Below are 14,469 nucleotides of genomic sequence, written 5' to 3'. Positions count from 1 at the left end.
AAGAAAGATAAGCTTTCTATCTATTAGAAATCATACAACTGCGAAAGCTTAAAGAGCTTTCACTAGATAAATTATTTTTCTATTTCAAGAACAACTCTTAAATACTTTGATGTAATTTTGATATGTCATGCTCAGTGTGTATTCAGTTCTTTAATCATGATGATTAAAGTTTTCAAAGGAATGAGTAGTTCCCCTTATAAAACAAAAAATAAAGCCTTTTAATAATTCATACAAACTGTTGACTGCATTTGTAATATTCTTTGCATGTCATTATGACATTCCATATGCAATGTTTTTAGGAGCGTTGTTACATCTTCCTGCATTGTGATTGTGCATACTGTCTCGTAAATCGATGCCCCTGACTGATCATCGAGTAGACGCAGGTGACCCGGACACAATTGGGATTAGTTTTGTCCTTGTTGTCAGTGGTGACAGTTGGGTTTTGAATCATACTTGAATAGTTGTCCACCTTGGAAGAATTTCTGCTGGTGCACAAAAGGAATTTTTAGCTGACCTGAATAGAAAGAATTCTGATCTGATTTCAAAGATGGCCGCCTTAGAAGCCATATTGGAAATATGTATTTTCCCATTTCTTAAGTCATTCCTACATTGTATTGTTGAGAAATTTAGTAAACAGTAAGTGTGTTGAATGCAAGTAACATGAGTGATGTTTTGTTGTGAATGTTTATGTTTAATTTGACACAATTATAGATCATTACAGGAATGCGTCTGAGGTGCTGCTTTGATATTTCTAAGCTCCTGGGAGATTCTAAAGAAGAATATGGTTGGGCTACAGGCTTCAGAATTTGTTTTTATATTATTATTATTAAAAAAACTCTATCAAATCCTGAAAATGTTGTGTTGCCATTAGTCTCCAACAAGATCACAACTTGGAACCCATGATTTGTTGATCCAAAAACTGTTAAAGAAAGAAACCCTATTAATCTGGACGGTAACTTTTCTGCTGAAATTGTCATGGTTGACTCATTTACTGATTACAGAATCAGGGTTGCTGAGTAATTTCCTCGAGTTGTCATCCGACAGTTGGGCATTTTCTGATTAATGGGGTCCAGGCTAACAAGGTTTTCACTGATTGTCCTTGAAAGCAGTGCTACCTGCATTAAAGGGGTTTCGTGTAGCTGTAATGTACTACTCAAAAGAAGTTAAAGAACACCTGATTCTTCAATGTTACTGTAGTTAATCAGTCATGCAATGAACATCCACTTCCTTCATATTGATATACAGTATAACATGGATTTAACAAACTACAAGGGACCGGAGAAATCAGTTCGTTATATACATTGTTCGTTATATACATTTTCCCCCAGAAAAAGTCTGCCATCTTGGATAAAACAAAATACAATACATATATGTTTATACACGTTTCCTCCCGCATCTACTGGTGATTCAGTTAAAAAGTACCAAAATTTTAATGCAATAGTCGGAAGAAATTGTACCTGAAGTTATTATTTTATCGGAATAATATATTCCAATATAATGTTAACATTATTGAATGATATTTGTTTGGTTTACAGACACGATTAGTCCAATGACATGGACAATAAAGATTAATATATTGCAAGTTTAACAAGGTTGAATTGTCACCAGTGATTGTGTTAATTCGCTGCGATTGTGTTGATTCGCGTCTGATTGCGTACAGCCAATTGTCAGTGACATGACTTGACACTGAGTGAGATTTCTCAGTTCGCTATACACGTTACTAATTAGTGATCAGATATTAGTTTGCTATATCCGTTAGTTCGCTGTAGAGAGTTTGTTTGGTACGTAAGTTTTATATGATAATATAAAGGAGATAAATCAGTTCATTGTATCCATTTGTTCGCTCTATCCGTGTTCGTTATACCCGTATTCTACTGTAGGTAATCTGTCATGCCATGAAAAATTAACTATAATCACGTGATAGAATAATGGGTTCTTAACTTCTTTTGAGCAGTATATATCTGACTACAACAACAAATACCATGCATTCTCTCTTCCATGATATTGTGTTTATTAATGCTCACTCCTTTCAGACACTCCATGAAACGTCATTATTTCTTTCAAAAGTCTATTCTTGTATGGGGTCGTTTATTACAGCCTTGAAAAGAAAGGAAGTCCCTCACTCCAAAACTTGAACATATTAAATGGAATGAATATGTGAAAAAACTTGCTATTTGACAAGGCACGACAGAAAGCATGTCACATGTACGTTGATCAAGATCTATGGCAGTGTGCATTACAGCACACAAACCATGCTGTGTTTCATCTTTACCGTGGTTATCTTGATATGTTTGCCTAGGATTGATTGCAGATGACTGGAGTCGGTCTATTAATCTTTTGATCTTATCATGCTTATATTTCATGCTTTTGTTAGTGACTTCCTGGTGTAAGATTGTGTAGGTTGTGTTGATTTTCACTTGTGAAATGAAATTATTGTCATTTTGGCAATGTTCATTATTACATCCTGTTTATCTACAATGCAGATTTCCAGTGTTTGCTGAGGGACGGGATTGTTTGACTTAAAAGGAAGAAAATGTGTTGACATCATCTATGCTATGCCAGAATTACTGTGATGTTAAAGTGTGAATGTATTTGTCCCAAGACACAGTCACTGCTAAGTGTAATATTAAAACGTGTGTCCTTTTGTTTTAATTTTAGTTAAGTTTGTGGTGCAACCAGTTTATTTGTTGTGGGGTACTGTTGTCAGGGCTCTATTTAAGGAACTTGATTTAACTTGGACCAGATGCATGTTGACATGGAAACCAAGTTGCACAAAACAAAACCACCCTTGTCCTGCTAGTGTCGCATTAATTAATGACACATTGCTGTAATATGGACGAGCACACAGTCCTGAAGTATCCAAAAAAACATGTTACAAATCACAAGTAACACAGGGATTAGTGATGTGGAATGGTAAGTGAGTGAGTGAGTATTGTTTTACGACGCTTTTAGCAATATTCCAGCAATATCACGGTGGGGGACACCAGAAATGGGCTTGACACATTATACCCATGTCGGGAATCAAACCCGGGTCTTTGGCGTGACGAGCGAACGCTTTAACCACTAGGCTACCTGACCGCCCCTGGAATGGTAAATAAACTTTAGAGGTATTGGATGTGTTCAAAGATTTATTTTGTTTGGACAAGTAAGGGTTAGTCAGACACAATTCAAAGATATTAGGTTGCATTTTTTAATAATAGTTGCACCTGTGCATGTTTTATACGGCTAAATCAAGCTGTTATCTGCAGCTTGCACCAGGTGCAGTGGAGCAAAAAAATGACATCCCAACCAGGTGTTGATGCAACTTGCATGCTGAAGTCCCATGTTGTTACTAACTTTGTCCTGACTGCACTTTCAATGTTGAGCCGCACTGTTTGATTGTATTTTTGCACTGTTTTTCCTCAGGGGTGTCAAACTAACAGGTCCATTCGTTACGATGATCTATAAGATGATTAAAGGGGACCTCTTCAGATTTGCTCTCATCTATCTTATCTTTCTCGTTGGATTTACGCAAGGTGGGTTTGTGACGCACTGTGTCTGATCTTACAATACACATAGCTGCCAACTGCCAAGGTTTCGTATTTGTTACGAATTTGCAGCTGAAATATGAAAATACTAATTCTTCCTTAATCTATACAAAATAATGTCAGTCTATGAAAAGTGTCACAAGGACTAAGTTTTCATAGACACCGGTAATGAGATGGTAATTATTTAGCTTTAAACTATGTGAGCGCATATTGTTTATAGACTGGTATGAAGTCTATTTATAGTGTTGCGTCTGTCCATCAAGACACCCCATTCATTTAAGCAGATGTTTCTGTCGTCAAAATAGAAACTAATCGATAAGTTTATTAACTGAGCATGCTCCTCTCTTTCCCCCTGACGACAATATTGTTGGCCTTTTGTGACCCATTCAGAAAATATTTCAGATGTATTTATTGTAATTTGGGAAAGTTGGCAGCTATGTTGTATATCCATTGTTTGGGGGAAATTGTCCAGAGAGTGAGTGAGTGAGTGAGTGAGTGAGTGAGTATGGTTTTACACCGCTTTTAGCAATATTCCAGCTATATCACGGCGGGGGACACCAGAAATGGGCTTCACACATTGTACCCATGTCGGGAATCGAACCCGGGTCTTCGGCATGACGAGCGAACGCTTTAACCACTAGGCTACCCGACCGCCCCTTGTCCAGAGAAGGAAACATGGCAGCCCAGTTATCTGAGGTGCCCTGTTTATCTCTGCAGGGTTACAAGTAGTTTGGGCTGATATGAGGTTAAATATCAATAAAAGTTAATAGTGTATATATTCCAGATATTAGTTTTAGATGCCTGTTGATTACACGATTAGCAGAATTTTTAAAGTTCTTGAAATAAATGTTATGACAGAAATATCAGAAGAATATGTTAAACAAAGGCTAAAGGTTTTTTTTGACTCATTTCAAATTTAGAACATGTTCCTTTGTAATATGGCAAAATGTTTTCATTATCTGTTATAATATTTCCTATAGGATACTTTTTGTGAGACATGAGCATTTTATATTTTCAATGAATTTTATGTATTTAAAGTGTTATTAATAAAATAATCTGTTGTTGATACTCTGTATATTGTTCAGGCTTTGTTTACCATGTTGAACTTTGTTGACTCTGATTTGTTTCTTTGTTTGTATTTTAGGTTTCTTTTTCCTGTTCCGAGATGTGGATACGGACAACTCAGATGTCCAGAAGTTTTCTACTTTGGAAGACACTGTGATGAACCTTTTCCAGATGACCTTGGGAGAATTCAAGGTCAGATAAGGATATTTACGCTACTTTTTTTAATGTGTCTTGAACTGCCGCAAATTAATCATCTAGATGCATTTCTGGTGTGACATTAACCCATTTCACCTCATATCACTGATGTTTAATTTAAAACATATTCAGATGTTTGAGTTTGCCTTAATTATATTTTATCCCCCCAAAATAAGTGACATGGCATTTTGGACACCGATTTCGTTTACCTTTATTTTTGAAGAGCAACTTATGAGAGTATCAAGGTTTTGAGGACAATATATATCCTGAATTTCAGGTACACTGTAGTCTTTGTATTCCACTCTCTGTGCACACACCTGATTCTAAAACACACACTAGAAATAGTTACCATGTGATGTGAAGGAGGACTTCAACAGGCCCTGTTCATGGGCCCGGGTCCACTTCAACTGCAGCATGTGACTGTGTTTCCTAGACCAAATAATTGTGACCGTGTTTCCTGGACCAAATAATTGCTTCATAATAAAGTTATTAATAGCTCATTCATGGAGCCATTTTCCCCTCTCTAGTTCACAGTACAAATGTAGAAGAGTTCTGATTGACTGTTTTGAAAATTACGGGAAAGATGTCCTTTCATCCAGAAAGGATGTTCTACAGTTTTGCTTGGTATGACCTAGATATTCCAGATGACCTTGGGAGAATTCAAGGTCAGATTTAAAAAGACCCAAAATGATAAAAAAAGAAGTATATTGCATATGTATGGGTCTCTATCTAATAGCCATCTTGCTGTAATCTACACTCAACTTTGATTTATGAGCTAAGATGTCTTCATCACGAAGAGTGAGTGAGTTGGGGTCTAATGCTTACTGTGGGAGGAAAGCTCAAAGTGATGCATGTCTCAGACATTTACCACTTTAGTGAAACACAAGCACAGGAGTGATGCTGTCAAACCTAGACACATAATCAGGGCGAACTGGGATTTGAACCCACAATGAGAGGTTTCTGGCATGCCCAAGGAACTCAACTCTGGGGATGACTGGACCACACATACTCGGCCCATTACTCCATTATGAGTAGTTTGACTGTGTCAGAGGCACAGAGTCAGCTTGCCTTGGATGTCCTCCAGTTTTGATAGGTACAATTTGTGAAGGTTATCAATGGTCTCCCCAATTATGTGGAGCAGGAAGTACGATTAACACTACTAAACACACAATAGAAAGTGAAATTTGCATATTCGCCAATGAAATCTTGATACCAAGCAACTTCAGTAATAGATAATTCCTGCAAATACCAAAGCTCTGAGAAAGTGGAGGAGTGTGTCTTCATCCTCCTAGCTTTTTATCATACATCGGCCTAGGGTGGGTTAGATCAAGATTAACACCAGTTTTCATACTGTCTGGAGGTGTTCTACGCCAGTAACGACAGATTAGACGTTGTTAACCTTATGGGACGTCAAACAACCAGAAGTCATAGAAGGAAGTGACATCAGGTTGTGTATAATTCTACCACTATTACATCAGGAAAGATGTCTTTCCTACGTCTCCAATCTATCTGCATCTAGTGGATGTAGTGATTGGACAGAAGTCGTAATTCCCACTGTATGCAGAGGCTTTTTCACAAAATATGGTTTGCCTGACAACTGGTTGGGATGGCTCATAGTGAAAGGGACGTCTGTTGAAAATCTAGGAATTTATTTTGCATTATGTTGATCAAATTTGAAGGAATAATGGCCATGATGTAATAGAGGTAGTATTCTTAGAATTACACATTCATAACTGTTGTTTGATTTCCATGGCATTACAGGAATTATGTCTGTTTCAGTATGAGGCATTCAACTACGCCCGCTACCCCCAGCTTACAAAGATCGTGTTTGCATTCTTCATGTTTCTGGTGCCAATCCTGCTCTTGAACATGTTGATAGCCATGATGGGCAACACCTACACTCAGGTCATTTCAAAATCCGAGAAGGAGTGGAGGAAACAGGTGAGTTATATACTGCTCAACATTTGATAGGGATATTCCTGTAGGTAAGGGACTGACCATTTGGCATTCTGAGGGATAGGTTCGTGATTTTATGAGAGAGAAAAAATTGTCGCATAAAAGTTTGTTTCACTGGGCTTAGATTGTGCTTGAGTTTCACTTGGCTGAGAAGCTGCTTGTGTTTTAGTGGGCTCAGATCATGATTGTGTTTTAGTGGGCTCAGATCATGATTGTGTTTCAGTGGGTTAAGATCATGCTTGTGTTTCAGTGGACCTAGATCAATCTTGTGTTTCAGTGGGCTTATATTGTGCTTGTGTTTCAGTGGGCTTATATCGTGCTTGTGTCTCACTGGACTAAGATCGGGCTTGTGTTTCACTGGGCTTAGATCGTGATTGTGTTTCAGTAGGCTAAGATCATGCTTGTGTTTCACTGGGCTTAGATCGTGATTGTGTTTCAGTAGGCTTTGATCATGCTTGTGTTTCACTGGGCTAATATCATGCTTGTGTTTCAGTGGACTAAGATCATGCTTGTGTTTCAGTGGGCTAAGATCGTGCTTGTGTTTCAGTGGGCTAAGATCATGCTTGTGTTTCAGTGGGCTTAGATCGTGCTTGTGTTTCAGTGGGCTTATATCGTGCTTGTGTCTCACTGGACTAAGATCATGCTTGTGTTTCAGTGGGCTACGATCATGCTTGTGTTTCAGTGGACTAAGATCATGCTTGTGTTTCAGTGGGTTAAGATCATGCTTGTGTTTCAGTGGGCTAAGATCATGCTTGTGTTTCAGTGGGCTTAGATCGTGATTGTGTTTCAGTAGGCTTAGATCGTGCTTGTGTTTCAGTGGGCTAAGATCATGCTTGTGTTTCAGTGGGCTTAGATCGTGATTGTGTTTCAGTAGACTTAGATCGTGATTGTGTTTCAGTAGGCTAGGATCATGCTTGTGTTTCAGTGGGCTAAGATCATGCTTGTGTTTCAGTAGGCTAGGATCATGCTTGTGTTTCAGTGGGCTAAGATCATGCTTGTGTTTCAGCGGGCTAAGATCATGCTTGTGTTTCAGTGGGCTAAGATCATGCTTGTGTTTCAGTGGGCTAAGATCGTGGTTGTGTTTCACTGGGCTAAGATCATGCTTGTGTTTCAGCGGGCTAAGATCATGCTTGTGTTTCAGCGGGCTAAGATCATGCTTGTGTTTCAGCGGCCTAAGATCATGATTGTGTTTCAGCGGGCTAAGATCATGCTTGTGTTTCAGTGGGCTAAGATCGTGCTTGTGTTTCAGCGGGCTAAGATCATGCTTGTGTTTCAGTGGACTAAGATCATGCTTGTGTTTCAGTGGGCTAAGATCGTGCTTGTGTTTCAGTGGGCTAAGATCATGCTTGTGTTTCAGCGGGCTAAGATCATGCTTGTGTTTCAGTGGGCTAAGATCATGCTTGTGTTTCAGTGGGCTAAGATGCTGCTTGTGTTTCAGCGGGCTAAGATCATGCTTGTGTTTCAGTGGGCTAAGATCATGCTTGTGTTTCAGTGGGCTAAGATCATGCTTGTGTTTCAGTGGGCTAAGATCATGCTTGTGTTTCAGTGGGCTAAGATCATGCTTGTGTTTCAGTGGGCTAAGATCGTGGTTGTGTTTCAGTGGGCTAAGATCATGCTTGTGTTTCAGTGGGCTAAGATCATGCTTGTGTTTCAGTGGGCTAAGATTGTGGTTGTGTTGGAGCGAGGGTTCTCCAAGAAGCAGCTACTCAAGTTCCAGCAGGAGTATGCTGTGAAGATTGCCGGACCTCCAACCCCAGACAACCAGAAGACAGAGGCCAGGGCTCTGGTGGTCATCAAGGCCACGTCCAAGACGAAGGCGAAACAGAGGAAGGCGGCCATCAGCAACTGGAAGGTGTGGCCCTGTGGAACACAGCATTAAATATGGTTATAGTAGTTAGAACAGACTACCCATGGTAGACATGGTCATATTACTGTGATGCAAGTGATAGACTGTCATAGGCATGTAATGTAGTGATTACCAAATTGAAATGAGGAGGTTAGCCCATAAATTGTAACGTACAGAACTATATTGTGAGATATCCCATCCACCCTGATGCGTCCATAACAAGGTTGCAAAAACTTGATATTGTGCAAATTGCTGCCACTTCCACTTTTTTATTGAAGGGAGTCAGAACTTACACTGCCATGTTACAGGAGACCTTATTGTAAGGCCATCTGCAGTAACTCAATACAGGCATACTACAAAGAGACCTTATTGTAAAGCCATCTGCAGTGTCTCAATACAGGCCTACTACAAGGGGACCTCATTGTTAGACCTCCTGCAGTGTCTCAATACAAGCCTACTACAAGGGGACCTCATTGTTAGACCTCCTGCAGTGTCTCAATACAAGCCTACTACAAGGGGACCTCATTGTTAGACCTCCTGCAGTGTCTCAATACAGGCCTTCTACAAGGGGACCTCATTGTGACGCCTCCTGCAGTGTCTCAATACAAGCCTACTACAATGGGACCTCATTGTGAGGCCTCCTGCAGTGTCTCAATAGAGGCCTACTACAAGGGGACCTCATTGTGAGGCCTCCTGCAGTGTCTCAATACAAGCCTACTACAAGGGGACCTCATTGTGAGGCCATCTGCAGTGTCTCAATACAAGCCTACTACAAGGGGACCTCATTGTTAGACCTCCTGCAGTGTCTCAATACAAGCCTACTACAAGGGGACCTCATTGTTAGACCTCCTGCAGTGTCTCAATACAAGCCTACTACAATGGGACCTCATTGTTAGACCTCCTGCAGTGTCTCAATAGAGGCCTACCACATGGGGACCTCATTGTGAGGCCTCCTGCAGTGTCTCAATACAGGTCTTATACAAGGGACCTCATTGTTAGATTTCCTGCAGTGTCTCAATACAAGCCTACTACAAGGGGACCTCATTGTTAGACCTCCTGCAGTGTCTCAATACAGGCCTACTACAAGGGGACCTCATTGTTAGACCTCCTGCAGTGTCTCAATAGAGGCCTACTACAAGGGGACCTCATTGTGAGGCCTCCAGCAGTGTCTCAATACAAGCCTACTACAAGGGACCTCATTGTGAGGCCATCTGCAGTGTCTCAATACAGGCCTACTACAAGGGGACCTCATTGTGAGGCCTCCTGCAGTGTCTCAATACAGGCCTACTACAAGGGGACCTCATTGTCAGACCTCCTGCAGTATCTCAATACAGGCCTACTACAAGGGGACCTCATTGTTAGACCTCCTGCAGTGTCTCAATACAAGCCTACTACAAGGGGACCTCATTGTTAGACCTGCAGTATCTCAATACAGGTCTTATACAAGGTGACCTCATTGTTAGACCTCCTGCAGTATCTCAATACGGTTTTTTACAAGGGGACCTCATTGTTAGACCTCCTGCAGTATCTCAATACAGGTCTTATACAAGGGACCTCATTATTAGACTTCCTCCAATATCTCAATACAGGTCTTATACAAGGGACCTCATTGTTAGACCTCCTGCAGTATCTCAATACAGGTCTTATACAAGGGGACCTCATTGTTAGACCTCCTGCAGTATCTCAATACAGGTCTTATACAAGGGGACCTCATTGTTAGACCTCCTGCAGTGTCTCAATAGAGGCCTACTACAAGAGGACCTCATTGTTAGACCTCCTGCAGTGTCTCAATACACGCCTACTGCAAGGGGACCTCATTGTGAGGCCATCTGCAGTGTCTCAATACAGGCCTACTACAAGGGACCTCATTGTGAGGCCATCTGCAGTGTCTCAATACAAGCCTACTGCAAGGGACCTCATTGTGAGGCCATCTGCAGTGTCTCAATACAGGCCTACTACAAGGGGACCTCATTGTGAGGCCATCTGCAGTGTCTCAATACAGGCCTACTACAAGGGACCTCATTGTGAGGCCATCTGCAGTGTCTCAATACAAGCCCACTACAAGGGACCTCATTGTGAGGCCATCTGCAGTGTCTCAATACAGGCCTACTACAAGGGGACCTCATTGTTAGACCTCCTGCAGTGTCTCAATACAAGCCTACTACAAGGGGACCTCATTGTTAGACCTCCTGCAGTGTCTCAACACAGGCTTACTTCGCAGGGGATTTGATAAATCTGAATGCAGTGTAACACTAAAGGTCGCATGTATTACATAATTTATAACAATTTCAGTTTTCTGAAAGGACCCTTGCTCCTTGACTGGTTGTGTAAAGAGGATGATTAATAGCTGACACAAGATGTTATCTGTTCATTGTCATTAATGTGTTGCTCACTCAAAAACTTGGTGTTATTCGTTTACACAGTTTACAAACATAGGGCACACAGATAGTCCTAACAAGTATACAAGCATCCCATTCTAATGCATTCATTAAACCATGCTCATCTCACGCAATATGGATCTGTAGAATTCTCCTGGTGATTCACTACTTTAGGAGTGAGAAGAAGAATGTGCTCATACATATTAATGCTAGTAAACGAGGTGTATAATAAATAATGTTTAATTGATAGTTCGCCTGAATGGGTTGTTGTGAAGGTATGAACATGAATTTCAGTGGAGATTTCTGGAAAACAAATTACCTGAAATCCCAGGGTGGCATACTCAACAAAATCTGTTATTCAAGTTTGAATGAAAAATATAGAAATATTGCTGAGTGTGGCGTCAAACATCAAACAAAGTGTGGCACATTTGTTTTCTGTTGCGTGATCGTTGTTTGGTTGTTTGTCGTTAAACGCTGTTCTCAGCAATATTTCAGCCAAATAGCATTGATCTATAAATAATATGATATATGTTGTACATGATATGTTATATATTGTACATGATAAAAAATGGTTGGTTACATTTGACATTTTTTTAAAGTTTAAATTTGCTATATAATCAAATAACACTGACCCCTTTTCAGAGATCCGGGGTAGAATAGGTCTTCAGCAACCCATGCTTGCAGTGAAAGGTGACTAACAGGATCGGGTGGTCAGGCACACTAACTTGGTTGATGCATGTCATCGTATCCCAATTGCGTGGATCGATGCTCATTACATCAATCACTGGATTGTCTGGTCTAGACTCTTATTTACAGGCTGCTGTCATATAACTGGAATATTGCTGAGAGCAACGTTAAACAACAAACAAACAAACAAATCGTCTTTGTCTCACTCACCACCACTGATTATCTCGTCTTTTTTTATTGTCTTTTCAGCGTGTTGGCAAGGAGATAGTGACACAGCTAAAGGAGGCCAGGAAACGGGGTCAGACAGTTGATATCAATCTCCTTCAGCACCGAACCAGACCCACACTGACCCAGATAGAGAGCACTTCGTTCGAGGACGAAAAACTATCAGCTTTAGATCCGTTTGGGCAGACGTTCTCTTCCACTGTGGCCCAACTTGCCTGGGAACGTGACATTGACCTTACCAAAGGTCAAACATTTATATCTGACCCCGAGGTCATTGAAAAAATCAGTCCCCGGGGTCACGACATGTCTCCGATACGGGAAGCATGTCAAACAAACATTCCAAATGGGCGGCCTAAACAAGTGGAGCGTATCATGCCCTCGGGGCCCATTCTTGGAAGCCCTAAGAGCAGAAAACCCATGATGTACAGTAATCGTGTGTTCCCTCTTATTGCCAAGTCTGGTGATGGGGGCAGTGGAGATTTGTTGGATGGTGCCTGCCTCCGAAACAATACTGAGAAGGTTGAGACCTTGTCGCATAAGTCACCTACCAAGTCTGTGTTTTCAGTGAGCTCGGAGCCGTGGGACAAAGACACTGTCAGTAGTGCCATGAGTCTAGAAACTCTGCAACATGAGGATGAGGATGGTAGAGGAACTACCACAGAGGCGCCAATGGTGACCAGGAGGAAGAAGGAGAAGCGGAAACGGAAGAAGTCAAGCTCACCCATGAAGAGCAGTGCTACAAATTCTCAGTCGTCCCTCACTCCATTGTTGAAGGATGATAAAGGACAGCCTTCATTAAAGGATTCTGGTGATAAAGAACGGCCTTCATCAAAGGATTCTGTTAATGAAGAATGGCCTTTATCAAAGAATTCTGGTGATAAAGAACGGCCTTCATCAAAGGATTCTGTTAATAAAGAATGGCCTTCATCAAAGGATTCTGGTGATAAAGAACAGCCTTCATCAGAGGATGCTAATGCCAACTCATCCAATGCTTAATTACATTTGTCCTCTCAGGGTATTTTTTGTTTGAAAACAAATAAATGCATTTCACATGACAGTTCTTAGTTACGGAGATTATTGTTGAAAGGGTATTAATTGTGTTAATAATAATGTGTTGAAGCCAGTGAATGTGAACCAGTTACAGCATTTATGTTAATTATCAATTATATATTATTGGTGAAACCATGTTTTCCACTGTAGTCAGGAATAATGGGGTAAGTGGACTATTGTGGAAATTATTTGTTATGATATACAAATGGCTTGATATCAGATTTATTTATTTTTAAGGCATGATTTTTTTGTCTACATGATACAAAGGTTTTTTTTATTTTCTTGTACAGGAGTTGTTTACGAGAAAATTATTATCTTCGAAGTCATGATTTTATTGTCACTGATGCCATTATTTTTTTATTTGTTGGATCACGGACCCGTTGACCCTATTTTCTTCAAAATTGTGCAGGGAAAATATCCAAATGTACACATTTCTTCACAGACACATGAAACAAGCATAATGATTTTGTGATTACTCAGTCTTTTTAAAAGATTCATATATAAGTCTGATCTTAAAAAGCTCAATTTGACAATGTTTTTTTCAATGAGTCGAAGTGAAGTTCCTTGTGTAACATGTAATATGAACTACGTTTTACCGGTACACAAATGTAAAACTTATCCGATGTGAACTGTAAACAGAAATGGGTTAATTGTTTTACCTTCCAACAGGCAATATTTTTATAAACACTCCATAATCTAGCTTTAGGAAAAGAAGACTTTGTTGTCAGTTCAATTTTTATTCCCTCCTCCCGTCTTCTGTAATCCTTGATAACAAATAAACAAGTAACAGCCTGAGTAGCAGAAAGGTTTTAAAGGGCAAGTTCACACGGAAATGAACCATTTTTTCTTGTACTTTTTCCACATTAAAAGTGTTAACATAAAAGTGTCATAGACAAAAATATAAAAAACATCATATTTAATTAACATATTTTTGGCACTAAAACGATTCATATTTTTCACATTTACCAAGTGTTCTATTTCCATAACAAAAACACCATGGCTTATGCCCCTTGCAATATGACGTCATTGGTGCCAATTGATAAACATTATGACGTCATCATGCTTTGTTAGAGCCGCTTCACGTGGTGTAGGTACAGTTTTGTGATTCTAGCATCTCAGATGCCAGCCAGAATTGTGTTATGCTGAGACACCACTGCGCCGGAGTGTGTCGTAGACCATGTTGTTTTACCGCAAACTGGTCCTTGATATCTTTTGCGTTGAGAATAGACAGGGACCCAGTTGAATTGGCACCAATTACGTCATAATCTAAGGGGGATAACTCAGGCCTATTTCGCTCGTAAAACGAAGGCCTCATAACGGCATATCACTTTCACACTATTGTGAGCTTCCTACTTTCACTGTGAAAAAAAATGAGTGTATATTTTCAAACACAGATACTAACTAATTCTAAAATTGCGTTTTGTTTAGAAAAAGAAAGAAAGTGATTTTTGCGTGTACACTTCCCCTTTAAAATGAAATGTAGAGGCATACATTATTTCCGAGAGATATTTCATATCTAATGATTTGTATACGGTTATGA

General features: G+C 40.0%; 1 protein-coding gene across 1 annotated transcript in view; it reads left to right on the top strand.

Annotated features, from left to right (window-relative positions):
* Positions 1–13,737, top strand: part of LOC139445556 (transient receptor potential cation channel subfamily V member 6-like) — a 79,413-nt gene extending 65,676 nt beyond the window's left edge. Inside the window, exons 12-16 of the mRNA XM_071226702.1 lie at positions 3,406–3,515; positions 4,672–4,784; positions 6,567–6,728; positions 8,398–8,595; positions 11,904–13,737. Coding sequence (XP_071082803.1) covers positions 3,406–3,515; positions 4,672–4,784; positions 6,567–6,728; positions 8,398–8,595; positions 11,904–12,875 — 1,555 coding nt within the window. The 3' untranslated portion in view covers positions 12,876–13,737. The remainder of the gene's footprint in view (positions 1–3,405; positions 3,516–4,671; positions 4,785–6,566; positions 6,729–8,397; positions 8,596–11,903) is intronic.
* The last annotated feature ends 732 nt before the right edge of the window (positions 13,738–14,469 follow it).

This window comes from Haliotis cracherodii, unplaced genomic scaffold (assembly GCF_022045235.1).
Source record: "Haliotis cracherodii isolate W230 unplaced genomic scaffold, xgHalCrac1.p SCAF_6, whole genome shotgun sequence".
Taxonomy (NCBI): domain Eukaryota; kingdom Metazoa; phylum Mollusca; class Gastropoda; order Lepetellida; family Haliotidae; genus Haliotis; species Haliotis cracherodii.
The sequence above is the reverse complement of the archived record's forward strand: the minus strand, read 5'-3'. Positions and strand labels throughout refer to the sequence as shown.